Genomic DNA, 27,719 nt, shown 5'->3' with positions numbered 1-27,719 from the left:
TTGCCCAGCAGGAGTGATAGTTACTCTGGCCCTGGGACCATCTCTACCTCCCTTCACTCCGGTGTCAGAGATGTCCAAATTACCACTTACCTGCATAACAGTGAGACTGGATTTGCTTTTGGAAATGAAAACCAGAGCAAGCCACAGCTGAGAGGACATGGCATTTGTTTTGTTCACTGCAGCATTTATTTAACGCTTGCTCCCAGTACTCAGGATGTATCTCCCATCCCTGGCTCATCCCACAGCTCCTGTGTAGGAAAGCGCTCATTGCAGAGCTGCTGGAGCTGAAGCCAGTGGCATGGCCACCCCACTGCTGCTCCTTACCCTCTACAGTGCAGAGGGTAAAAGCACAGGCCACCTGCAGTGCTGCAGCCCCCAAAACCTAAATCCCCCCAGAAGGAAATGTGGCAGCTGCTGCTTTCCCCCGGGCAGGGATGGGGATGCTGTGATGGTTGGGATGTGCCAGGCAGGGCCAGACACGCATCTCGCCAGGACATGGCACTGGGGAGGAGGCTGCTCCTGCCCTTGGCCGTGTGAGCTGGCTGCTGGTGGTGGCACATCAGGGACACGTTGTTGGCTTTCTGCTAGTGGTTCTGCAGTGTGGGATGGGCTACGATGAAAACAAAACACACAGGTTCATTTCTCCCATCCCACAGCCTTTCCTTCAGCACACAGCCCTGCTCCTGGCCCTCAGTCTGGACTGCTCTCTGATCGAAGCCCATTTCCTCTGCCTGTAGATCAGCCACTGTGCCAAGGGAAGTGCTGCCAGGCTTGGCCCCGAGACATCTGTTTTGGCTGGTGCCAGAACCACTTTTCTGGGCTAGAGGTGCAGAGGGGAAAACCCAACCCTGCAAAGAGCTGCCTGGGTCACCCTTCAGGCCTTCAAATAACCCTCATGCACCAACTGGCTTCATTAAGAGCATATGGGGGCATCTCCTGCCAACTCTAGCAGGACTGGGGATGGGATTAATTAGCTGGAGGAAACAAGGGGTGAACATTTGCCTCCTACAAGCCCTAAAAAGAAGCTCAGAGCTTGGCTCATAGATTATCCAGGAGTGGGGATGTAGACTGGAGAAAAACATTAGCTCAATTATGCCTAACTAAGGCATAATTGTCTTAATTATAGCCTGTTGTTTCTGACCTGTGCCCAGGAGGTGGTGTCATGCAAGGCTGCAGGTGGAAGCGCCTGAGGGGGCTGTGGCTCACTGCCTCCTCCCTCCAGGACCCTTTCCTGGGGAAAAGTGGCATTGAAAACTGGACCAGAAAAGTGAACCTGTTCCCTCGAGCTGGCTCTAAGCAGGTGAAATGGAAACTGCTTCGCTCTCCCACGCCCTAAACTCCCTCTTTGCTCTAGCCTGGTTCCTGCTCCTAGTCATCCCACAGGCTGGCAGTACGTGGTTCCCCCTGGGAGACAACAAGCATCCTTGGACCCTGTCTCCAGGAAGGACACTGAATCCTGAAGCAGTGCAACAAGAGCATCTCTCCAGCGGTGCTCGGAGAGCAGGATTTATTTGCATTCATGTTCCAGAAACCTCTGCCTGCAAGAGCAGAATAGAGTTTACTCAAAGCTCCAGGCTATGCAAGACTGGAAAAAATTGCTGATGCTGAACCAGAGGCTGCAATTTGACACCGATTTGCCTTTCCCATTGTTGGTTTCAGAAGAGGAGTACCACCAGAGTTCAGCAGTTTCGTAGGGTCATAACTCCTTTGGAGCGATATTTTTATGGTTACTTAGATTACAGGCAGAACTTAAGTGGTGCAGCTGCAACCAGGGCTGCGCAGAGCTTGGCACAGCTTGTACAGGCACTGAAAGGAAGTTTTCAGTCTAAGGGGACAAGGAAAAGGAAATATGATTAGAGAGGAAAAAGAAACTCTGATAGGAATTAGTCTGCTGTGCTTAGCAGCCTCTGGCAGTGGGCTCACAAGTGCAGAGGAGCTCAGCTCCCACGCAGGCAGGTGCAGGATGGACTTCTGTGGTCTGCTCCCATCCAGCACCGATAACATCTGAATATCTGGTCACTTTGTCACTTTGATCCTTTAGGGATCACTGAGCTCTGCCTAAAATCCCTATACAAGAGGTGTCCTCAAACCTCCAGGCAAACTGCGACGCAACACCAAGCTCCTGTATTCCCAGTCAGCACCTTAACCGCATCGCCGGCAACCCACCGCTCTGCTTGTGAAATGCTGCTTCCTCGCACCCATGTTCATTTAAATTCAGTTCACTTCCAAAAGGCAGTGTTGCTTTTTGGGTGAAAAGGGCACCAAGAGCCCACATTTGTTGGGGCTGTGATTTTAATAGCCCCATCCAGTGCCATTAACTATGGTAAGTGAACTGTAAAATACGTTTGAATAACATTTGGTTTGGGTTATTTTTAGTTGAAAAACATATTTAGTACGTATGCACCCTTCCTTGCTGTCTTATGCTTTAGGGCTCCACTTCCTGGTCTGGGGTTCAGTATTGACCAACTTGGAAGTGTGGCCAAACCTCAGAAATGTTTCTTTTGAGTAATTCTGCCACAGCTGCCAGCTAGAGCCCAAACAACTGAATCATTCATGAGCCCATCTGCGGAGCACAAGACATTCAGCAAAGGAAAGAGCAGGTCAGCCTTCAACTGACTGCTATTAAAAACTTTCATTAAAGTCCTGGAAGAGAGCAGCAGGAGAGGGAGAAAGGAGGAAAAGGAAATAAATTATAACATTGATCATGTGTGTGGATCGATGGAGGAGGAGGGATGGAAAACGCAAGGAAGGACAAAATGTGAATTAACCTGGGATCTCTTAGGGAGTTGGGCATGTTTAAATGGGACAAGATTTAATTTAGATGAATATAAAATAGTACCTGATAATACTCAGCATATAACAGAGGAATAACGTGCAAGAGAGAAGCCGTAAAAGCTGGTCATGGAGGGACATGTCTTCAGATGTCATTTTGTAGTGGTATTAGCTGTTATTTCAGCCCAGGGGTAACTGAGCTGACATCCTCCAGGAGTGGAGATAGCGGCTGAAGTCCCAAACCCAAAATCTGAGGCTGGTGCCTCACATCTCAGGCCACCATTGCTTAATGCTGCAAGAAGTCAAAGCATGTAAAACAACTAGTCTGTAAAAACTGCTTGGGAGGGTTAAAAGGTGATTAAACAAGCAGCTCTCCCAGGGAAGAGGAGGCTTTGTCAACACTTAAAATAAGTGCTATGAGTAGAGCATGCTCCTGAGTGGTGCAGGCAGCTCTCTGCACAGACACCCCCACGCTGTGGGTCCCCCAGTATCCTCCCCCAGCATCTACCACATACTTGCCCTACGAGGGTGGATGAAACTCTTGCCTCAGTTTCTCCTGTAAAAAAAAAGCAAGGGGCTTAAGCTTTTGGTAGTGCCCTGCATGCCCCAAGGATGACAGCACCCGCCTCCTGCCGTCACTGAGGGGCTGTTAGGCAGATGCCTATTTATTTACAGCCAGCGGCAGGCAGGAGACATGCAGCCGCCCATTAACGGGGCACTGCTAGGTTAACGAGAAAGCTATTTGCAGTGTGGTACAACAATTCACCTTGGTCCCTTGCCAATCTGGCGCTGGGGAGCACTTCAGAAGAGGAAGGCTGAGGCTGTGACTGCTGGCAGGTAGGGAGCATCCCTGGCTGCTGGCTGACCCACTGGGGGAAAGGACCCCCCTCCCCTGGGAAGTGAGAGGGGGACCATGACTCTGGAAGGACTGAGCACATGTCTATGATGGCAGGTTTCTGGGGTAAAGGGGATCCAGCATTTCTGAGCAAAATAAGAAATATGAACTTCACTTGCAAAAGTTCCTGCTAGCGGTGGAAATCCTCCAGTAGGGCAAGAGGAGATACATAGATAGAGCTGTATGTACACACAGGGTCAAAGTTGTGAAGTGTCGCTCCACACGCCTTGCACCCTGGGGTCAGCGCCTGGTTTGGGTTGGCCTCTCACCACAGAAGGGTGCAAGGAGCACCGTGTGACCCTCATGGCCCCCCATGGCTGCCAGAGACATGTGCTGCAGCCATTGAAGCCACCTCTGGGACTGCAAGGGCAGAGGGTTGGGTTTTGCTGTCCCTATGCAGGGACACAGCAGCCATTGGCAGGATCAGGCCATGCTGGCCTCTCTACACTCTGTAGGCAGAAACTGCTCTTTCCTTGTCAGCAAGACAGTGCGCTACTCAAAAAAAAATGAAGCCTGGAAAGGCCTGATGCTCAGCAGCTCCTTTTCTGCAGCAGGAGCAGTAATCAGGAGAGAGCTGCTGATCCTGATGGCCTCAGTGCATGCAGCATCCTTTCTGCTAAAGCAAGCAGCTGAGAAAACAGGAGGAGCAGCCTCCTTTACAGGGAGTAAGAGGACTTCAAAACCCTACTCTGCCTGATTATCTGCTGTGCTGGCATGAGTCACTGAATGAATTTGGTGGGCACCAGCATGCCTGCTGTTCATGTGATTATAGCTCATTTAAGAGCATCAAGCCCCGTCTCCGCAAGGAATTTGTCATTTCTGAAGGCACCACGTGAATCTGCTCCCTGTTGTCGCTTTGGCCAGCCTGGCCCGTGCCACCGGTGCAACTGCCACCTCTCCTCCCGACCAGACTTTGGTGCAGAGAAGCAGCATGCAGACACGCTCCTCTGGCAGAGGCAGCTCACCAGGGAGACACGGCACAGCGTGGCCAGCAGCCCAAAGAGCTGCTCTTTAATAGCACGAGAGCCAGCCCAGGGCCCCCGCAGCACAACCAGCCACGCCAGGAGAAGCTGTCAGTCTGCTCACATGTTCCTTGTGCCCCAATTCAGCAACGGTGCTGCCTGAGGCATCTCTTCTTGCTGCTCGGTGCTGTGTGGTAAGGAGGAGCACAGAGCACCCAGCTGCTTCTCCCAGGGATGCATGCACACACGTGCACATGGAAATCTGGGGAGGTTTCACGGCAGGAAAGGAAAGAGCATTCTCCTCTGCCATTTTCCAAGGAAGGTGTATTTGGCATATCTTGTCAGGGAGGAGGGTATCACTGTCTGCAACTTGCCTTTCTCCCTCCACCACCACAGCCTTGCTCAGCCCCAGCCCAGCAGGAAAACAAGGACATTACAACCACCGCCAAAGGGAAGCTTTATAAATGGCAAAAGAAAGGGGCACCAAGGCCTCCGTGGAGAGGAAATTCCTCACAGTTAAATGGCAGGAGCAGAAAAGGCATGTTTGTGAACAGGTTTGGGGTTAGAAGCAGCCCTGCCGTGGAGCATGAAAAACTTGTGTCTTGTTTGAAACTGCAGGAACAGGATGACTGCTCCAAAGCCAGACCCTTGCAGAAACTATTTACTGCTACATTTGTTTTCCCTTTCTATTCCTGAGCAATTTGTACTGGCCACCCAGGCACCCCAAGAGCAGACCACCAGCTGAGGTAATTGTTGCGAAGGGCAATTACCACCACCCAAATCTCCAGGCCCAAAGGGTGAGAAATCCATGCTCCCACCTCAGGAGAGGTAGGAGCACCCAGAGACCTGAGGCTGTGGGGATGCTGTAAGATGGTAATTGCACCCTGATCACAGACACTGCAGGAGAAGGCAATTCAAATGAGAAATTTCTTTAAGCAATTGCTTCATACTGAAAGACACTGTGCTACAGACTTCACAGATGCCACCCCATGGCAGTCTTGCAGGAAGGGGGCTAAATTCCCTTTGGGGGCAGGAAAGGGTGACTGGAGCCACACTGCACCCCAAATGAGAGAGGGACGAAGCACAACGAGAGGAGGTGCGGGCATTTCTTTTTCTGCTGTGGCAGAACAGTTGAGGTGTTTGGGGCACACTGTTAACATGGAGCCATCCGTTCACCTCCTGTGCCCCCACTGCAAGTGTGTGGGCAGGAGCCCAGCCTGCCCCACTCCTCCAGCCCCACCTCAGCAAACAGCCCGCCAGGACCAGCCCTCTGTTCTTTGTTTGTGGGCCACCTTAACTCACATCTGAAAATGGATGGCCAGAGCCCCACGCAGGTCTTGGGACAGGGTCTTGGCCTTGCTGCAGCATAAAAATCAGGCATGTTACCAGGGCTGGGAAGAACAACCTTCCTTTCCAGGCAAGGGAACATCAGTGTGACCTGTACTGCACTTCCCTGGGGCTTGGTGACACCGTGGCCCTGCTGCCCACATTGCCATGCAGCTTGAATTAGGCTCACTTGAATTAGAGGAGCTGAATTCACAGTATGCTGTGCTGAGCCCAGAGAGCCACCGAGCGGCCATGCCCATTAGCTGCAGGCAGGCGTTTCCATCTGACCACAGGCGTATTTGAAACTTGCAATGGGTGATTTTCAGCCTTAAATTCCAAAGGGTAATAAAAAAGGGGACACATCTGCTCCCTCTTGTTTGACATGTCTGTGATGCAAGGTGGCTACAAGCTACTCCACAGCACATAGAGCAAATAGTGCGCAGCAGCACACAGCACCCACATGCACCCTGTCAGCCCACAGTGGTAGGAAGAGGCAGCCCCGCTGCAGTAGCGCATCTACATCCTTAGAGTCAAGATGGAAAGGGGAAAGATTTCCACTGCCTTTGGATGGCCAAGGCCCTGTTCTGTCTGCCTCAGCGCTCTGCACACGATGAGAAAGTGCAGCCTGTGTGACAGTGCTAAGAGAAGTCACCAAGTACCCCAGCGAGCACGGCTGGGCGTACCACAGACCCTGGAGCAGTGCTGGGCACACACCCCTCCACGTCACCATGGCCGACGTGCAATACCAGGTACCCTTGGGTTCTGCGACTTCAGCTCTCAGGGTGCCACACAGAGGAGCTGTCTGCAGAATCCTGCGGCAGCAGATCATAACCGGGCTGGCAAGATCAGCAACATGAAGCAGATTCTTCTGCAGCTTCCTTCTCAGCCTGGGCCCTCAGACCAGCTGCTTCTTAAGGAACTGGCTTCTCAGCAGCAGGATCTGAGGAACCCGTATAACCCCTCTGGCTCACAGGATCCCTTCAATTTTGTTACACAGAGTAAGTACAGAATCTTAAGCTTTATTTTTCTATTGGCCAGCAACTTAAACTGGGTTAAAAAAGAAAAAAACCGCAATGAATATTATTACATAGAGAAGAAGTAAAAAACAACTCAATGGACACAAACCGTATCTTACTCTTCCTGGCCTCTCCCAACCCTGTACAATGTATGTGAAGGGAATGGGCAAAGGCAGCTATGAAGATATACTTAAGAAACTAGAAATATTGATTCAAGCAACATGCTCAATATTTTCCTCTTAGTTACCAGTCAATACTTGTCAGGTACTTGATTATAAAACAAGAAATAATTTAGAGGTTTCTCCCTTAGATCATTTAATTTAGATTTCTTTCCCCTCTTTCCTACTGCTGTGGAACTAAGGATACACCTCAGTTCCTCCATCTCTCTTTCTGCATTAGTTAAGGATTATTTCACGGAGCTGATGTCGATGGGAGAGTTTCAGATTGACCTGCTCTGAATTTTAACTTGTCACCTTTAGCACAAGACTTCTGCTCTGCAAACTAAAAAAAAACCCATGATGCTGCAAGACCCTTTAGGGGTCTGGGTGATTTTGCTCGCATTAACTGTCTGCTGCCAAGGGACAGGGCTCAGCCGGCACCACTAAAAGGCCAGGAGAGGGAATAAATTTGTTTATAAAAAGGCTTGTCTTCATTGCTCAGGAACACCAAAACCCCACAGCCCGCTCTGCTTCATGGGTGTTAACAGGCATACCATCAAAGTGAGAACAAGACAAAAGGCACACAAGACCCTATGAATTCAGGCCAAGACCCTGCTGGCACCATGACAACACTAAGTCTGTGGCAGCGGTGATGTCTATGCCCTGTATGTATCCAGGATCCCAAGGCAGAGAGAATATTTAATGAAAACCTATTCCTCTGCAGCAAACAGTTAAGCCAGCACTACCAATTTACCAAGTACACTGGGGCAATTGGTTGAAGCTGACTCTCCTGACCTTCTCAGCAATAAAGTGGGCTTCCAGATCTCATTAAAGCCAGAAAACCCTCACCTGATTAATGAGCTCTTTGGAGGCTGATAAAAGATTTGAATATATACACTTCCTGCCCAAGAGAGACAAGCCTGGAGGTTTTAATTAGAAAAATCAAGCCAAGGGCATCTCTCAACATGTAAGAGATGTGAGAACGTATTTCCACTAACCAAATGGGCCAAAGGCTAGCGAGATATGCCACCTCCACAAACAGACCAGGTCTTCACCAAATCTCAGCAGGGGATAGGCAGGAAGAAACAAAGTTTTCTCACTCACAGTGGAAGCCACTCAATAAAACAGACTAGACCCAAAAGAATTAGAAAGTAGTCTATCGTCTTTGCTCCAGATTGCTGGGAGGCAAAATGCCTCTTGTGGCTCCTAATGGCACTGTGTTGGGAGAAGCTTCAAGGAAGAGGAGGAAGGATGGCTGAGAAATGCTAAGGCACCCACGTATTGGCAACATCAGAGTCACGACAAGATTTCAGCTGCACCAAGTTGTGCTCCTGATCAGCAGGGAGAGTAGCTCCTGCCCCAAGCAACCAGGCAGGCACCCTCTCAAGTGGAAAACAGCTGTGTTAGGACATTGGTGCACACTTCGGAGGAGAGAGAGAAATCTTCCATGTATGAGAGACTCAGCTCTGGCTCCAGCTCAGCGCAGAAACGTCATCTGTCTTCACAGTCAATGCCTGGTGCTGCCAAGGCACTTCTCAGAGAGCAAACCATGGTTCTTGTATAGCATCCTGATACCTTCATGTTGGCTCAGGAAAAGCCTCAAGAGAAATGGTACTGGATAAATTTTGCTTCATAGTTATATCAAGGGACTGTTTTGCTAAAGCTTCTAGCAGAAGATCCACAGCTCTTTTGTTTCTTGACAATGAAGAGGACCTGCTGAACTCCTGGCTGCCTTGTACACAACATGAAGGGTGACTTTCCCCCAGGGGGGCAGGTAAGGCGGTACGTGGTTCAAGAGGCATTTAATTATGGAGCCAAGTCCTCAGGTTACAGACACTTCTGTGGTGGTGGTGGAGAGTGGTCAGGTTGGTAGGTGCTAAGGGAAGTAGCAGAGGAAGAGCAACAGTTCCCACAGCTATTAATATGGTTCTGGCTTCAAACTCTTGTACAAGCAGCAGGTGAAAATCATCCCAAAGATCTACAGGGTGTAAAAAGAAGAGAAATGCGTGAAAAAAAAACCCACAGAATGGATGTAGTAGAGACAGCAGCTTGCAAACTAACAGTCTGGACTCAGGCTGGAATGGCAGCAAGCTCCTGCCTGGGGATACCACACTCCATCTTGCAATAAGCAGCAAGAGAACATAATATGTGCTAATCCTTGTAATTAATCACCAGCAGCTTCTCTGGGGTGTAATCTGGCTACTTGCCAGAACAAAAGGGAAGATGAGGAACTCCCAGAGACATCTGCATCTGGAAGAAAACATCCTGTGCCCACCCCTCTAAAATGGGATTGGGGAGCATCAATACCCTACCCCTTTATTCATCACCCTCTCCCAAATAATTTGCAGACCCACAGCGCTGTTCTTCAATATACACAGCAGAGGAAGAAATCTGGATGACTTAAAATAATCCTAATGAACTGGGGTAGGAACCTCCTCCAGACTGGCTCTCTGGCTGCATGGGCAATCATGGCACATCCCCACAAGAGGTCTCTCTCAGGCTGCCAAACCACCTGCCATGGCCAGCTCTGCCCTTCCCACAGCCCTGGCACAGGAGTCTCTCCCGCTTGCCCAGCCGGCTGCACTCCTTCACCAAAAGCAAATTTTACAGAATAGGCTTTTGCTTTGGAGCTAGTGAATCCTCAGGTCCCTGAAGTACCTGATAACTTCTCCTTGCCAGGCAGGGAAGAGGTTAAAACGTGATTTTTTTTCCATCCCTCAGCTCAGGGGTTCCTTTAACTTCCCCCTAGCACCCCCAAAACTCTATTCAGCCTTTTTACCTGCACGCAAGCAATGCTGATCCCCACTGCCCCAATAATTTTCAGATGCTCTTGAATGAAGTTTTCCAGCTTGGTAATGCAACCGCTCTGCAGGGTGAGAGGAGGGACATGGAAAATTAGCTTCATTTTAACCTCTTGTTCACTTTAATCCAATGGTTGTGACCCTTGAAAGCAGTGCTATAAAAAGCAGCGTCTGTGAGCCATCTCGTCCAACATTGCTGGAAAAGCTACAAAGATGGTGTAAACTGCATCGTGTTTTGTATTGCTTTGGACCTGCTGCCTCAAGAACCATCGAACAAACCCAAGGCGGCTGCTAGCTGGGCAGGAGAAATGCAGAAGAACCGGATGCATCACACAGAAGGAGTGTGTCATTTTTCCCTGAGATATGTGGAGAAAGTTTCCCTCTCTGCCTAGCACATTCCTGGAGAGGGTGTTCGCTCCCGTCAGGCCAAAAGGCCAGGGAAATGCTGCTGGGTGGATCCAGTACCAAGAACTCTAACACGACAGGAGTCTTTTAAAAGTAAATTCCTCCCTCTGCTATTTACGACAGCAATGAGTCAGTGTGAACCTGGAAAGCCAGGCTCTGCCTGCCTGTGCCTTGCAGCTGCATCATTGGCTGGCAGTGTGACCTTTCCCTTCTGTTTCAGGCCCAAGTTTTTGTTGTTACAAGGCAAAAATAAATCAGTAAGAGCATTCTCTCTTGTTTTTTTTTTTTTCCATTTTTGTTTTGTGGTTTTGTTTTCGGGGTTTGTTTCATTTTTTAAAGAGCTCCCTTTAAATAATTAAACTGTTTAATCTATTGAGGCAGGTTTTCCATGGTAACATCAGGGGGTTCATTGTGTAGACTACAGCCATGCCCCAAGGGTGCTGAGGGCCCTTCTGTCCCAGGAGTTTACAGTGAACACAAGACACCTACCTGTACACAGGCAGCACTCCAGGGAGGGGTGGCAAAGGCCTCACTTTTCCCACGCCAGCATGAGGTTTTGGAGTCAGCCCCAGCTGCCCTGATATGAAGCAGTTACTCCTGTGCCCTGATCTGGCCCTTTTCTAGGTTCTTCTTTTCCAAAGCCATGAAAATCCTTTCTGAACTCTGACTGAGACCTCATATCGTGATATGCAGCAGCTGACTGTGGATTAAAACCTCCCCTTACAGCTCTTTCTCCTCTAGATCTAGCCCAATACATCTGGCAGCCTTCAGAGCCTCTCTTAATAATGCAGCAGAGAGGATGGGAATTGCCAGCCCTGGCCCTCAGACGGTTGTGGATTTCCACTCTCAGCAATACCTCATCAGCCCTTGGACTGTTTTCTGTACTTCTTCACTGGGTCTTGCACAGAAGGCACAAACCTTATGGGAAAGCCTTCTTTCTGAAGAGCAAAATCCAGCCAAGCAGCTGGACATAAGAGGGGCTTTGGTAGATCAGAAAGACTGGACTTCATCTCCCTATTCATTCCACAAAGGATAGACGGTTGGTTTCCTTTTAGCTGTTTGAGTTGCTTAGCTTAATGCAGATGTTATTCACACTCCTCAGTCCTGCTCAAAGCACAGACTGTGAGAAGAAATACCTGCTCTGAAGGGGCCACCTCTTCATCCCGAGCCCTCCTTAACTGTCAGGAGGACAGGAACAAGGAAAAGGCTCTGGTTGCTGCTCCCCAGGCTCAATACAGCCAGCCAAGGTGCCGGTTCCACTGATGAGGAAAAGGACTATGCTATCTCACAGAGGGCATCACAGCGAGCAGATTAAAGCCAGGTGACAGGACTGGAGGGTGCCAAAATAAATGCAAAAACTTTTACCAGCCTTATGCAAACTAGATCAATAAATGGTCTGACAGCTACCTGTTAACTTACTCATCTAGTCTAGGATTCAATTTGCGTCTTCCAGAAAAGAGACAAGCCCTGCTATCTCAACTCCAGCCTTCTTTCCAGCCCAAACTTCAGTCCACCAGAACCAGCCTCATTCGTCTGCTACAGGGCCCTCTTTCTTCCCCCATATGCTGTTTCTTCATGCTGTAGGTCAAATCCCACTATCTCAGTCAAGGACCAGAAGTACCTCCATTTGCACCTCACTGAGTAATTCCAACAATAGGAAGCTGCGTCAAATGTAGGGCTCACATCCAAGTCTCTTGCCAGAACAACCAACCTCTCCCACTTCCCCCTATCACTAGCATACTCTGTAATAACAAATATAATTTATTATTTTTCTCTATATCTTAATAAAAAATAATAGCCTAGATGGCTGAACGCTCAAATACAAAAACAGATTCTGCTTTCTAAGGAATCCTACTGACTTTGAAGCCTACTGACCGTTTTTGCAGTAATAACCCAACACCCTCACTCCCTGCCCACCTCCTTTACATACTTTGTGAGAGATGGCTCTGAAGCCCTTTTGCTCTTTACCTCCTTGTAGATGTTGGAAGGATGGTCTCTTCGGCCACACAGGTCAGTTATCGTCTTACAGCAGCTGTCTGGGACTTTCCGTCCACTGGCCTCTGGAGATTTGATCCACTGGCTGTCAGCCCAGTCTGTATAGTTGTTGCTCCCACAGCACTTGAACTGCATGCACAGAGAGCAAAGGCTGAGCCTGTGAGCACCGCAACCTCCTCCCTCCAGCCTCCCACACCAAGCCCTGGGCTTCACCCTCCTTTGCAGAGAAACTCCAGCTATCTCATAGGCTTTTTTTTTTTTTAACGCTACTGTAATTATTGGTGACTTTTGTGTTAACATTTCCCAAAATGGCCATTAAATACCAGTTTCACCCATCCTTCAGCAGCTGGGACTTTTGGTTGCTGATGAGATGTACTGTAACCAGAGCACACCTGCAGCTGCCTCTGCTCTTAAACACCAGACTCGAGAGCATTAATGGCAATAACAGGGTAAGTTTAATTACCAGCTACTATCACAAATGTACCTGCTATGGAAGTATGCATACAGTAGGCCCCATGCTTTGAAAGTGCCTGTGCACAAGGGTCCTTTCTGTGGGAAAGCCTGTCAGAACTGCGGCAGCCCTAACCTGAACTACCCCGAGCCAGGCACAGCTAGCAAGAGCAGCAGGAAGGCTCTTCTTTCCTTACATGTTGCTCTCTAAGGTACTGAGGAGCTTAATGAAAAATGTCAGCAATTTCTCCAAAGCTTTGAAGTGGGAAGTAGAAACAGCTGTCAGAGTGACTTGGCAACTCCAGTTCACTCTGGGATCAATTCAGATATTGTTTCCCCAGTGCTACTGGGCATATAATTTGGAGATCACACCACACAATTCTGCCAGCTGCATGGCCTGGGCCCTGCACCTTACCCAATCTTGTCTTGAGTCAGAAGGAGCAGAACATACACTCAGCATACAGAAGAAACGTCTATACGTTGGATGAAAGAGCCCACAATGCCTTTTGTGAGCTTGGTTTTAAGCTCCCCAATTGCATTAATTCTCCCTGCCTGTGCAGACACCTACCTCCTGCTGCAGTTTGTCTACTGCGCTGGTAACACTCTCTTCTCCCTCCTGCCGGTACTTCTGGGTCATGGTGTTCTTCAAGTTTTGCTTCAGCTCCATGCTCAGCTGAATGGAAGAGACAAGTGGGATAAAATCACAAGGCAAACACACCCCTCAAAGCAACCCAGAGCCCTGCATACATTTCATTGCCTTTGCTCCAAGAGGAAAGCAGAGAGCCTAGTCAAAGCTACAGCTTCCTGCAAGATCATCCTGCAAGGTTGGACTGGACAGGCTTACTTCTAACTGATTACAGATCATACCTCTATTTTAATAACTGGAACGAGGTGCTTTAGGACCAAATTTCAGCCTGTGCTACACACCACCATATGGGTTCCCACCTTGAATATGTAAGATTGCCCAGACATGCCTGCATCAAAAGAGACTACAAAACTGTGCCTGCTTAAATATGACTCTGCCTGTGAGACCACGTGCAGCCTTCTCCCTCTGAAGCTTGTGACAGAATACTAAAAAACAAATCACTCTGTCCAGGAGCAGGAAGAAATCAGAGTCCTGGGCATGCTCGACTGAAGCCACGTAGTCTGAATAGCTCTTGTATTGGCATCAAAGAGGATGCCACAAGAGGGAACTAAGTGTGCAATTGCAAAAATACTGCATGGCCTTTCTTGATAACAGTGACAGAGAGACAAAGTCTGATTTTGCAAGTACAGAATTTCTGAAAGCATTGTCATAAACCACTGGCATGTTCCGGTGATTGGCTTCAAACATTTAATCCTTTGGAGGCTCTTTTAATCTAGCTTAATTCTTCTCACCCATCCAGGTGACAGCCAAAAAGTGCCAGAGCTAGATTTTTTTTTTTTTTGTCATCCTGGTTCATACAGCAGCACCAATTTAGTCCAACACCTATGAAATGCTAGGTTTCCTATATCAATAAAGAACTTCAACATGCAGTTTAGATGGAGTCAATGAATGAAACAGGTGGGCAGCCTCCCTACACACCTTTTATTCTATGCAGTAAGTAGTAAATGAGAGGTCAAACATCTGGTCATGCTGAACTGTGCAAAATACCACAGTTTATTCTCCCTTTGAAACACTGTTTTTTCCAATGCCATGTGTCAAATGGGGACAACACCCACCTCACAGAGATGATATGAGGCTTCATTCATTAATATTTGCAAAATTCTTTGAGATCCTGGGCTGGGAAGCTCTACAGAAGTGCAAAGGACTTAGTGTAATAAAAAGAAAGGAAAAGGTTCAGCAGCTGGAAGGCACCAGAAGCAAATAAAGAGGAGAGTCCATTAGCAGAATTATTACTTGGGAGAAAAGCAGTTACCTGCGGGCTCATGGGGAAGAACTGCAGCATGGAATAGAGATAACAAAAGAAACAGTTTAGACACACACTCGCAAGCCTTAGACACCAAAGCAAGGGCTGAAATAAAAACAGTGGCAACACAGAGCAAGCAGCCTGCAACCAGGAAAGAAGGGGGTTTGTCAGCCAGAGGGAAAGGGGAAGTGCAGCTGTTGATCAGAGACTCCCTCAAGTAATCTAAAGCACTCAAGGGCACAGCTCTGAATATTTTGTCCATTATTTCAAACTAATCTTCATCCATTGTCATGTGTGAACTTCGTGCCTTTGCATGGATGGATGGACGGACCCTGGCTTCCTGCCATGCCTGCCAGGATTGATCTTTCCCTGTTAAATACGCACGCTCATACTACTGATACTTCCTGTCAGGAGCCAGCATGGTCCTTTGGCTCCTTGCAAACCACCAGTGCCCATCTTAGTGAGGCAAAGCACAGAATGCCCAAGAGAAAAAACAATGACAAGGAATCCTGGCAGTGAAGCCAACAAGATGGGAAGTCCAGCTGCTTTTCAGACAGCCACTTGACAACAATCCTAATTTGCCATTTCCAATCAATTTCCAGACATGAGAGCAACTTTGCAGGCTGTTTGTGCCTTGGTGGTTAAAATCCCTTTGAAAACAAAGTGATGACTTAAGCCTCTGCTCTCTGCAACGCAAAAAGTGCCAAGCTAGAACTGCAGCTGTTGGGAGCCTGTGCTGCTCTCCAGCCCCTCAGCTGGGCTCGTTAAATAAAGCTCTGAAAAACTTCTTGACCTGAAAGGACCTCTCAGCTGGACCATTCATTATCTTTGCCAGTTCAAAAGTATGGCAGCTAGCTTGCTGGATGCAGCCGCAACTGTTCCTATGACCTGAATATGCTAAGTGGCACTAATGGGATTTCAGTTGCTTGCGCTATGCCTTGAAGGGTGGCGTTAGGAAAGTTCCTAGACATACACAGCCTCAAAATTTGTCTTCTACAAGTCTCTGCAGAAAAACAGCGCACAAAGGTGAACCACAGGAAGGAGCTGAGCAGCAAAGCTGAGCAGCCTCCCTTAGAGTAACCACTACCACTTTGTCAAAAACAGTAAATAATCCAAGGTCTTCTGCATGGGGAGGGGAGTGAGTATAGACATGTGGAAAGGTGAACCACAACCAGGGTCTAGGTCCCAACCTTCCAAGCTCAAATTCTGGCTGGAGAAATGCAATGATAACCAGCTGTTCTCTCTCCCTGGCTTGAATCTCTAATGTCCACTCACCTGCTGGTAGTAGATATAGGCCAGGATTCCAGCAATGATCTCCAGAAGAAAGATACACAGCAACAATATGAAGTACTGTAAAACAACGGGAAAAGCAGGACATCAGAGCAGAATGTAAGGAAATGCCAGAAGGCAGCTTTTCATCAGCTGGTAAAACGCATGACTGTCTTCATCAATGCTTTTTGGCAGCAGTGTTCAAAGGCAGGAGCTGGGATTAAGACCTCAACAGGGTAGGAAAGGAACAATCCCACAGGTCAAAAAAAAAAAAACCACAAACCCAAACAAAATCACAGGATAACTGAAGACAAACAGCAGCAAGTGTGTGTTTAACTCACAGAGCCAGAGGGATGTAGAGAATGGAAAAGTACAGGCAACTGAGATAAGATCACTGGACAAAAGGAAGTGTGTACTGGATAACCTGATGACTACACTCAATGTCATAGAAAACATCTGATTCTGACATTCATACAGAAAAATCTGAAACTTTTGCTTGTTTTGATATTGTTTAGGGCACCGCACCAAGTTACTAAGGAGCAATGTATGTTATGATGGTGATTCAGCAGAGCAACAAAGGGCCCATTTCACCAAGGATATAGCAGACCAGCTAAGCATAAGCATAAACCATACATTTATGTTCCCAGTGACTTCTGTGGGGCTCAATTACAGGCTGAAGGGCACTATTGAAGTGGATGGACTTTAGCATTGATCCACACTCAGGACTGTGACCACGTGTGCTGCTGAACTAGGATCTAGAGGGAAAAGCTGGGTATCCTGAAACTTTAGTGAGAAGAGCTCTTAGAAGACTAAGAGGATAACATGGCTATTTCTGAAAAGGGCTTAATGGCAGTGAAATGGAAAGGGCAGAAAGTACAGAAAACTGTTTTGGAGCACTGTTCCTGTACACAAACAGGAAGGGAAGCCAAACCTATGAGGAGGAACATGTACTAGATTAAAAAGACTGGGCAGGCCTGAAGACAGAGGGTGATGTGGCCACTTCCTCCTTAGGGTCAAAGAGAGCTTTTCAGAGAGAACCCCTGTCCTCAGACACAGCCGCTGCCTTGCTCCTAGTCAGCACAGAACAGTTTCTTTACAGATCCAAGCTGTTCTATGACTGCTATTAAATTAATCTTTATGTAGATAAAGCTGAAGAGACACGAGGTCCAGCCATTACAAGGATCTCATAAGTCCCTGTAAGAGTCGGCCTCCCCAGGACAGAACAAACAAAATATCTCCCATTTTCTGTTTTACTCCCAACCTTAAGAAATGGCTGTTCCCAAGGGCTCTCAACAAATGTAACTGGACATCAAACCGTCTCTCCCTAGCACAAAGGACAGTGAAGACCTGGACCCAGCAAGCTGACCTACATAGCACAGATGCCATTTGTTGCACGAGGGTTACACTCCCACGGTGCACCCTTCTTCACTAGGTACTTCCAGCCCCTTTGCAGGAGTAAAATGACACAGATGCAAGCACTCAGGCTTCTTCTTTCACCCCTGTTGGGATTCAGCAGCTGTGAAGGATGGACAGCTGGGTTTTATCTGCAGACCAGGCTTTAATCTGAGCACACAATCTCAGGCTTTCACTCCCCAGCCCTGCACTCTCCCCCCTGGCTGAACACTGACTATCTCTGCAGATGCCTGTACAAGGTACCCATTCATACCAAGGGAATGAGTCACCCACTGGAGTGTGGGATAGCTAAAGGCTGGTCCCAACACTCGCAGAAGGTTAAAAGGGGGCGAGAAGGGATCAGCATGCCTTGAGACAAAGGCTGACTTTCTTTTGTTGGGACCTAGTTATGCCCTAACTCCTCTGACATCATCTCTCTGCCAAGGAGGGGCAGGAGGGTGGCGGGATCCCGTGACCAACCAATGAACTGGAAAGTTTCTTCTATTTATTTTTCCCTGCTCTGTGTCATCATGTCAGAGGCATTCAGGTAAAGCTGAGTTGCATCACTACAGCTCAGTTTGTTGTGCTGGCTTATGGTGGATAGAAACAAACAGGTATCCAGCAGACCTTAAAAAATTTGAGTCACAAGGGCCTTGTAAAACCTTGTAAGGGAGACTAGTGTATCTGCCACCCACGCATACAACCTGTCTCTGCTAATACACTGCATCATTATCCTTATCCTTATCCCAGTCTCGTCATTCCCTCAGGGCCACTTCCAAGCGTCATTCTGACATAGGGGAGCAGCAGCTTTCCCTCTAGGCACACACAGAGCACAGAGCTGCTCTCCTTGCTCTTCATCAGGAGTTGGAGGGCTCTCTTGCAGAGGTCTGCTCTGGGAGGAGTAGGCCAGCTCTAGCATGGAGCTGCAGGAACATGCCCTACTCCCCAAGAGGCTGCAGAATAAGTCAGAAATGTGGGATCACCCAAAGGCCTGTAGTAAACACGTGCCTGGACTTGGGTGGGCTCTGGGCAAAATTTACTCTTACTCTGGCTCCAAGACAGAGTTAGGGCTATCTTGTGTCTCCTCAAGATCTGTGGGGTCCACATTTCTTCCACCCTGCTTCAAGTGTCTGAGTGAAGCACCAAGCTTTAGTAAGATTTCCCTGAATAACCCAAAGAATGGTTCGACCCACCTACAATCCAAATCACTCTCTGGAGAGATCTTTCTACTATCTGAAAAAGAAATATATAGCAACTATACTCCTAAATCAGCAATCTCGCTTCAGTGGGAGGGCTCCAGGCTGAAATGCAGCAGGAACAGAAATCATATGTGTATCCAAGGTAGCTAACCTTAAGGTGGCAGTATAAGGGGCCAAGCCTGAAGAAAGCTACCTTCTTCCTTTACATGCAAGGTCTTCTATTGACAGGTCCTTTCCCGAGACTCTTGCTTGCATACTGTTGTGTACGAAAGCATGCATCTTGAATGAGGTGTAACATAGTAGTGGTTTGTGTGCTTGTAAAGAGCTGGACTGCAGTGTCACAGCCAGCCAGGCTGCAGATTTGCTGCCATGCCTGCTCGCAGAGCCAGAGAAACTCCATATCTGCTGCCCAAGCCTCAGCACATCACCTGGCTAAGGAGGGACACAAGGAAGGCAAATGAACAATGACATTAAAAAAAGTAGCACAGCTGTAAGCGATGAGCAATAAAATATTATGAAAAGCCTTGAAGTGGGCCCATAAAACTCAGGTAGGTAGAACGGCAGCAAAAAAATTCATAGCTTCCTGAGTCTTCAACAGAAAACCAAACTAAAAACCAGATATGCATTTTACAAAGAGCACCCAAAGCTGTCAATAATTGATTTTTAAAAGCACCAAGGAGGCACTGGGGAGAGCAGAGAGTGCTGCTTGCAGCACTCCCTCCCGTATTTACATGAGCTTCTGGTACAGAGAGAAATTGGGACAGGCTGGCACAGACCCTGGCGCACTGGCTGTGAAGCTGTCAGGATTACTGTCTGAGCTCAGAGCTGGCAAAGGCCCCCAGCCAGGCTCACCCAGCCCTGGCAAGCACAGCCCTATCTCTTGTGCAGATTACTCACCAGCAACCAAAGCAAGCCAGCCAGCCAGCTGTGTAAAGAGAGAAGCAAGAAGAGACAATAGGCCTGTCGCGACCAGCCACTCCGAAAGGACGCGTGGTGTAAGGAGACAGAGTGACCTTTTGTTCCCAAGAGACAACTATTAGTTTTCTGTGGCAGAATAACAAAGAAAACCCCACCGGATTTTCATCTGTAGCTTCTGGTAGAGGCAAAAGACAAAGGGAGATCTCTCTGGCATGGAGAGTAAGTGAAGCAAAGCCAAATGGACTGCTACAGACCAGAAGCCTAATGAACAAGCACCAGCAATGCACTCATTGTGTCCTCCTCTGTGTTTCATTCTCTCTTCCTGGCCCTACTCTGCCTCTCACAGGGATTACCAGGCCTTCAAACCATTGGTACAAGCACCAGGCTTGCTCATGACTCCTATTTCTGTTCCTCTATCCAAATGAAAGAGGGGAAATGGGACAGTCAGGTGAACGAGGATTTGCAAAGGAAGGAGCTGGTGAAGAGTTAGTTACTGAAGTATCCTTTCCTGCAACCGTGAAAGCAAAGAGCCACTGATTGTTACTTTGGTCACTGCGCTCACCACCGTAGCCCAGACACTAAACGGGACTGCTGCCACACTCCAGACTGAAAGGGAGATTTGAGAGGAAGCGGAATAGAAATGCTAGGGCTGGTCAAAAACTTCAGTGTAGGCAGGTGAGCAGGGACCTCAGGAAGTAATACAGGGAAAGGTGTAAAAGAAGCAGCAGATTATCAAGGAAGTGTGGCTTTTTTTGTGGAAGAAAACGCAAATAATTTTTTTGCAGCTGAAGAAAATATTCATTGGAAATGTTCTGATTTTTGACAACCAAGTGAAAAAGCATGTTCATTTGGCTTGAACCTACTGTCATTAAAAGCCAGTTTTGTTACAGGTCTCTTATTTTCCTCTCTCTTCCCGTTTTCCAAAAGAGAGTATGGGATGGGCAGGGAAGAAGTAAGAGACAAAAGCCATGAGATTTTGTTTTGAATAGTTTCAAATAGACATTTTTACACAAAGTATAGGTATTGCAACCATACTTTGTACTTTTGAACCATGCAGTGATAAGCACATTCTTTGGGTGGCTGAAAAGAAATGCTCTGCAGTAGAACCTGCCCCCTAGGACAAGGGCAGCACTGCTGTCAGGAGCTGGAGGCCTTAGTGGTATCTGCTATAGGACAAACAAGTAAGGTTGGCACAGAATACAACCAAGATGTTTCCTTCCCTCCCAGCATGGTTCAAGAAAAAATGGGGTGAATCCTCCCCAAAACAAAACAACCAAGCAAGCAAAAAACTTACCACTCTTAGCAAGTTCCGACGCTCTTTGAAGGTGGCACAGCAACCAAGGATGCCAGTAACCATGACAACAACCCCAGCCACCACCAGAATATAAGCAGTTGCTGAATACGTGCTGGAGGAGAGCAGGCTGATATAGTCGCTCTTCTCAGCTAGGGTCCAGGTGCCCACTGCCATCACAGCCCCGCCAGCCAGCTGGGTACAGAGAGAAGAAAGCAGATGAAGTGCATCTGATGCATGAACTTTTCTTGCCTCTCAGAGCAACTGCACTGGGATATCAGGATGTGCCTCAGCTCTGCAAGCTGAGCCAATGATCTACACTAAAGGAAGGACTCCAGAGGGTCTCACTGGGACTGGGAGCAGGCCCCAGTGCACTGGGAGGGGCTGGGCTTCAAGATGGCCAGTTGAGCACCCTAAGCAGCCTGAGATGCAAGCTATCTGAAGCATCTGCACTTGTGCACAGCAATTCATACTTGGACCAGAGCCTTCCCAACTGTAGCCACACTGTTATCTGGGCAAATATGAAAAAATATCAAACCTATTGGGGTCCTACCTAGCAGCAGAGGGGAAGAAAATAGCTTTACATCAGCAATCTTTCCACTGTTCATCAGGGAGCAATACTACCAATAAATGACTACCATTCCCAATATCTCCTTCCTAGACTATACATCTGGGGAGCAAGCAGTCAAGCAGCTAAACAACCTGGCTGATTAAACTCTAACCCTTGCAGCAAATGGACACGGAGAAGCTAACCAGACTCCTAGCAGTCTCTTCTCTCTTTGCAAGCCTTGTGCTTCTGGAGGGTTTTATGCAGGTTCTCGTAAGCTCAGACAGTTCTCCTTAAAGGTCTGACCTGGCCACTCCAATGCTCTGTCCCAGGCAGCAAAGGAAAAAACAATCCTTTGGTATCAGCAACTTTCTGGTGAAAAGCACTACTCTAGGAAGCTCTAGTGTGGACCCAGGTGCAAGAAGGTGTTTGTTATCCTTAATCTAGCTGTCCCACTCCACTGCCAGGACTCCCTCTGCCATTTTGAGAGGAGAAATGGCAAGACAGTGGAGACCTCAGACTCCCTGAAAAAGCAAGCCAGGTGAAAAAACAAAGCATGTTTTCAGGCTCTGTTATTTTCCATACTTGGTAACATGACCTAGAAACAGCCAGAGACTGCAGTGTCAAACCATAACTTCTGCAGCCTAGGCAGGCAAGCCCAAGGGATGGAATTCCACCCCACATGACAAAATCTGTGTCATACTGATGTCAGCGCTTTTTGCCAAAGAATTCATCAAGCCCAAGATTTCTGCGCCCCTGACACTAGAACTGCAGTACCATCTAAGTGCCTCTGAAATAGACTGAAGTTTCTTACCCAGAAAAAGAAGTTGAAGATGAAGAGCAGGTACTTGAGACAGATGGTCCCACATGTTTCCTTCTTTTCCGTGTACTCACGCATCTTTCTGGCTCAGCCCGTTCCTGAAAAAACAAAACAAAACAAAACCAGAAAAGCTTCAGTCAGTCATCACAGCCCTTGTGCCAAAAGTCCAACGTTACTTCTCTCCTCCTGCAAGAACTCACACTTCTGACTTTTTGCTGAAGTAAGCCAGTGAGCAAGCCATTCAACTGACTTCAGGGATGCTAGACAGCACTTGTTTAGATAAGGAGCTCTTGTATCCATTTGAGTGACCTACAGCACGAGACATTGCAGAGTGTGAAAGGGAGACAGATGGTACCAGCATGTGGCCTTCCTGTTCTGCCTTCATCCTCCTTCTTTCTCCCTACCCTTGCTGTCACTTCTGGAGACTCATTTTCCTTTAGATCATTACTTGCAGTGGAGGCATCAGACCTACCGTTGCGCGAGCGGTCAAGCCAAAACCATGAATTGTGATCAGTGTTATGGTGAGGAAACTTCAGTACAGTTCATGCTTACTTCTTCCTATTTGAACTGAAATAAATGAAATCCCAGACCTGTTATCCAGAAAATCCCAGTATCTGGCTCCTGACTGCAGCCTGTTAACTGCCGCTTCTGAAGGTGATGACAGAAACCTCTGTCTCTGACATTTACCAAATAATCGGTCTCCAAAGAATATTCTTTCCTCACTGGCATTAGTTACAACTGCCTTAAATAGATCCCTTGCTAAGTCTGGGATATTTTTAATCTTTACAACTGTAGCTGGGAATGCACTTGCTATCCACTCAAATGCCCTATCCTGTTTGCACCCCAGCAGCATGTCAGAGTAATTAATTCTCCTCTTCCCTCTGGTTACTTCTCATGGCCCTTCTCACTGGCCAGCTGTCTCCTACAGCAGCTGTCCCAGCTACTAAGAGGAAGGAACAAAACCATTGGCTTGAGATGATCTGATAGGGTAAAACGCCACTGCAGATACATAATGAATGGGAGCTCGTTGTGGGTCAGTCCCACTGTAGTGTCACAGATCTCCTACACTCTTGAGCAGGTTTCTCAGTAGGTCTGCAGCAAGAGCAACTCCATGTCACTTCACTGCCTCCTGTTGATGCCAGAAGGTCTGAACCTCTCAAAAAGTATTCTGTCACCACTGCCTGACCAGGCAGACAGGACAAAGGCACTGCCCAGAGCATCACCTGTGTAAGGCAGTTTGAAGAAGTGCAACCAAATCCACACCACCTCTACTGCATTCAGTTAAAAAAATTATCCCTTTCCTCCCCCACCAGCCAGCAGGGAATGATGCAAAAATCTTGCACCCATATCACAGCAAAATGCTTTCCTAAAGCAGCAGTTTCCCTGGAATCAGGCAGGCAAACAGCCTCTCCCCTTTTCCACAGGCATGGAGTTCATGCTTACTTAGTTGATAAAACTTCTTCCCACAAGTGATGCGAGCTTCCTCTGGGGATTGCAGCTGCAACCCAGCCATGCAGCATGAACGCTCATCTGCCTTGGCAAGCCCACTGTAAAACACCTGACAGTAAAGAAAGCGAGCACTGGGTATGCACAGCCAGGCTGCACATCAAGTGGCTATCAGGTTGGGTCAGTCAGTCAGTATTATCTTTGCTGCTACACTGCTAACATCTGGCTTTAGAGCCAGATTAACCAAGGCTGGGAACAACAGCTGCCCATTCTGCAGCACAATTGTATTTTATTTGCAGGGAACTGTTTCCTTTCAATTCACACCAGCACACTCGAAAATCCCAGCCAGGCTTGTGTTTTAGAAACTAATAAATGAAGCTAACAGAGAAGGCAAGGGTGAGACTATGCCAGCAGTCCCACCCATGCCTGTACCCCATCACCATTTCACAAGAAAACATTTTTCTCTAGAATAACATCTGGCAACAACAGTTGGCAGCAGAAGAGTGCTTCACTGGCAAAGGGAGCGTAACTGAGATGGTGGCATATATCAAGGAGAATAACTCTTCAGAGTTATCTTCAGAAGTGATCAGAACCTCCAGCAATGCTCAGATTAATTACCACGTTGCAGCACAAAAAGGCCCAGGGCAGTGGGGAGGAATGAATGCTGGTGGTACTGTATGCACTGAACAGACTTGTAAATTCTCAATGAGAAGACGCCCCGTAAATGTAACATTCATGGAAGGTGACAGATTTACAGCTCCCAGAGGCTCCATTTAGCCACAGAAGAGGAATGGCAGCAGCAAGGCAGGTTCCCACAGCCACACACGCCTGCACAACCCAAACAGGTACCTCAGCCCAGACCCAAGAGATTCCCTCCAGTAACAGACTCTTAAGGGCTGCACTTGACTTTTTGCCCACCCATTCTAACATGAGGGCCATATGCAGAGGAAAATGCACTGTGGGCTTGCTGAGACTGACCCCAGTTCATATCACTAAGAGCCCAGGGACAGTAACAATGCTTACTGACCTTGGGCTGGCTCCTTGTCCCAGTTCCCCTCCTGCTCCAGAAGATTTCAGGAACCTTTCCCCCTTCCCCTCAAAGTATGTCCCCCTCCCAAAAAATGCCACTACAGGAATTTCCACGTATCACCATACAGCAGGTGCTGGGCCCTAGTGAGGGATGCTAACTTGCCCCTCCTTCTGACCTGAGAGCTCAGAAATCCCAGACCAAGCTGCTTCTTGTTCTGGGTGAGGACTGGGCAGACACACCGCTGAGACCATACCTGCACTCAGATGGCAGACAGTCTGAAATTTCCCTCAAGGCTGCAGGTCCTGCTCCACCGAGCGCCGGGTACAGGCCTTTTGGGCAGCTCGGTTTTGCCACTGGGAAGAGAGGGTCTGCCTGTTTCCAGAAAGCTGGCAGGGTACAGCTGCAGGTTTATAGAGCATGGTGATTCATGCAGGGATGGCAGGCCATGAATCAGAAAGCCATCGGGGCTGACTCCTGTTTGATCTATCCTTCCTAGCCAGGAGCAGAGCTGATGGCACTGGCTGCCTCTGCATGTTTAATGACTCACCCAGAGAGCTATTCAGGGAAAGGCAGCTCTCTCCAGACCTTCTTTTTGGAAGTCATGTGCTTCTGCTCCTTGCATCACACAGGGTGGCCTGCCGCCTCCTGTCACCTGCAAAGACAGGCTTTAGGGAGCTACGCAGGTCTTCAGGGAAAGCAAGTGAGGGCAGGAGACATGGGTCAACTGTTTCTCCCAAAGAGCCCAGGCAGTGGTGAGCCACAATCTGCCTAAGGGTGATGCCGGGCTCTGAGCTTCGTGGTCCTGAAAAGCAGAGAGGTGTTGATCTGTGCCACAGCACCGGGATGAACAAGGGGGGGCCTCATCCTGAATTCACTGACGTGACCAGGGCCTCTTGGCTTCAGTCATCTTTATAAAAGACCCTCAGAAGTGGCACAAATCACTCTTGAAACCAGACAAGAAGCAGCAATGGTAATTAACACACAGAGTTATATTCTATTTCAAAATACTGAGGTTGAATCACATTGATAATGTGATTATCTGTTCTGAATCACATTGATAATCATGAACAAGCTCTCCAGTGGGCAGAAGACGGTGAGCTATGCCACAGGGGTGTATTTACAAATGCATAAAATGATATTAATTAGACATGAGCTTCAGAATGGGAAGCACTTTGCTAACTGAAGAAGTGGTTAGAAAACCAAAAGCACTTCCATAATGAAGTTCACATGGTCTAGTCCAATAGACAGTAGCTTTATCAGCAAGTTAAATTTAAGGAAGCAATCATGGGATACAGGCTGTGAAATTTAGCCCTACAGTGAAGAGCAGTATTTTTATGTAATTCAGCAGAAATCAATAACAGGTTCCTACTCTGCCCACACACGCTACAATGTAAATGACGAGGAGAAATAATGCTCTAACTAAAAAAAAAATGCACACATATGGGAGGAAAAAACAAGGACAAACAGCATGACAGAACCTGCAAATGAAAGGGAGAGGTAACAATTTGGAAGATTAATTCAAGGAACTGGGAGTTGAACAGCTTGAATCCAATTCTCCACTCTGATGCCGACTTTATGCGTGGCCTTGGGCAAGTCCCTTAGTCTGTTCCTTGCCTCTACTCTTCTTCCCCAATGCAGGACCCTCATTTTTCTCTAAACCCATGGATATTGTAAGGATCTGCACTGAGAACCCCTGCTGACAGAGGAATGCCAACTGTGAGGGATGACAAGCTCCAGGTGACTGGTGTATTGGCAAAAGCCCTACAGCAACACAACTTCACTGCCTCAAAAGTACTTTTGCCAGTATAGGCGACTTTGGCCAGTGAACTGGAACAACTTCTTTTGGGGTTAGTAAAATCCATACTTATAATGAGAGGACTGTCTGGTACAGTGTTTTTGGCATGCTGGCTCAAATGCATCAAAGTCTGAGAGAATAGAGTAATAGTGAAGCACTTACATGAAGAGCAAGAAGGAGAGGATGACCCACCTATACAAACATCTCAAAAAAAGAGAAAAAAAGGAAAAAGAAGACAATGACAGAGCTCATCCTGCCCTGTCTGACTGCAAGCCACAACCTCCCAGCTGGGTAAGAACACAGAGTGCAGGACTGCCAGGCAAGGCAGGCATCACTTCAAAAGTGAAACCACAACATGGCCTGGTTTTCTTGCCCCCTCATCCTACTGAGACAAACCGGACAACAGGAAAGCACCAGAAGTTAAGTAGTTTGGCTCCAGTTCCGGGTGCTGAGTACCCGGGAACACAAGCACTGCACAAACAGCGGTTTTGTTGCGCTGAGCCACCTAAAATCTCAATAACAGGACTATCCCACATCAGACCACTGTATTTTTATTTGCAGGCCCAAAGGCACATACAGGCATGCAGCCACATCCCAGCACAGAAAGCACGTGGCATGCACGCATGCACTCCTGCTGGCTAGACATTCATTTAGTCATCACAGACATTGCTTGGTACATTTGCCCCAACTTGCACAGTAACAGTACTTAATTAAACAGCAAAGAAAGCCAGGCCTGCAGGCTTTTTCTGCACAACTTGCCCTAAAGCAGCATCTGACGGATGGGGAAGAAACAATGCCAAAGCAAATGAAATAGCTCCCAGGCCCTTAAAAGCATCATTATTTTTAAGTATTGATTTTTGAATGATAGCAAGAACATTGGTATCCAACGCATCAGAGACGTCTATTTCATAGATAACTTCTAACATCTTTCCCAACACACACAAGAAAGACTTGCTGCAGGAAATCCCACCGCACCTATGCTGCTATGAAAGTGCAGCTCCCGAAGGGCTGCCAGTCCAATACTGTCAGCCACCTCACGCACCCAGTGGGCACGCTGCTGGCCTGGAGGGCAAGGTTCAGCCATGCTAGAGTCTGTCTCAGCTGGGCCAGATATCCCTGGCCCTGAGGCAGCTCTTAGCAAACAAAGCAGACGTCCTCCCCTTGGTATGTGCAATGCAGGTGTGGGCCAATAACCTATTAAGAAACTGACTTAGGAACTCATTTTCCAGCAAGGCTAAATTCCAGTCTTTGAAAGCATGACTTCTCTAAGCTCCGTCTCTGTAAGATGAAAATATTACCACTGCCACTTTACCTACCCCACTGAACATCCTGAGAAAAGGCCT

At 47.9% G+C, this 27,719-nt stretch overlaps 1 protein-coding gene across 3 annotated transcripts in view; it reads right to left on the bottom strand.

Moving 5' to 3' along the window:
• Positions 1–6,958: 6,958 nt before the first annotated feature.
• The window catches only part of CD151 (CD151 molecule (Raph blood group)), a 36,888-nt gene continuing 16,127 nt past the window's right edge, over positions 6,959–27,719 (bottom strand). For 2 of the 3 annotated variants that reach the window (XM_064452439.1, XM_064452440.1), the window contains exons 3-9: positions 22,100–22,203; positions 20,742–20,933; positions 15,945–16,019; positions 13,349–13,453; positions 12,304–12,459; positions 9,909–9,995; positions 6,959–9,107 (exon numbers count right to left, since the gene is read on the bottom strand). In XM_064452439.1, the coding sequence (XP_064308509.1) occupies positions 9,048–9,107; positions 9,909–9,995; positions 12,304–12,459; positions 13,349–13,453; positions 15,945–16,019; positions 20,742–20,933; positions 22,100–22,183 (759 nt within the window). In that variant the 5' untranslated portion in view covers positions 22,184–22,203 and the 3' untranslated portion in view covers positions 6,959–9,047. Of the gene's footprint in view, positions 9,108–9,908; positions 9,996–12,303; positions 12,460–13,348; positions 13,454–15,944; positions 16,020–20,741; positions 20,934–22,099; positions 22,204–22,305; positions 22,415–27,719 lie in introns of all 3 variants that reach the window. The other variant, XM_064452441.1, reaches the window with a different exon arrangement.

Source organism: Phalacrocorax carbo, chromosome 5 (genome assembly GCF_963921805.1).
Source record: "Phalacrocorax carbo chromosome 5, bPhaCar2.1, whole genome shotgun sequence".
Lineage (NCBI taxonomy): Eukaryota > Metazoa > Chordata > Aves > Suliformes > Phalacrocoracidae > Phalacrocorax > Phalacrocorax carbo.
The sequence above is the reverse complement of the archived record's forward strand: the minus strand, read 5'-3'. Positions and strand labels throughout refer to the sequence as shown.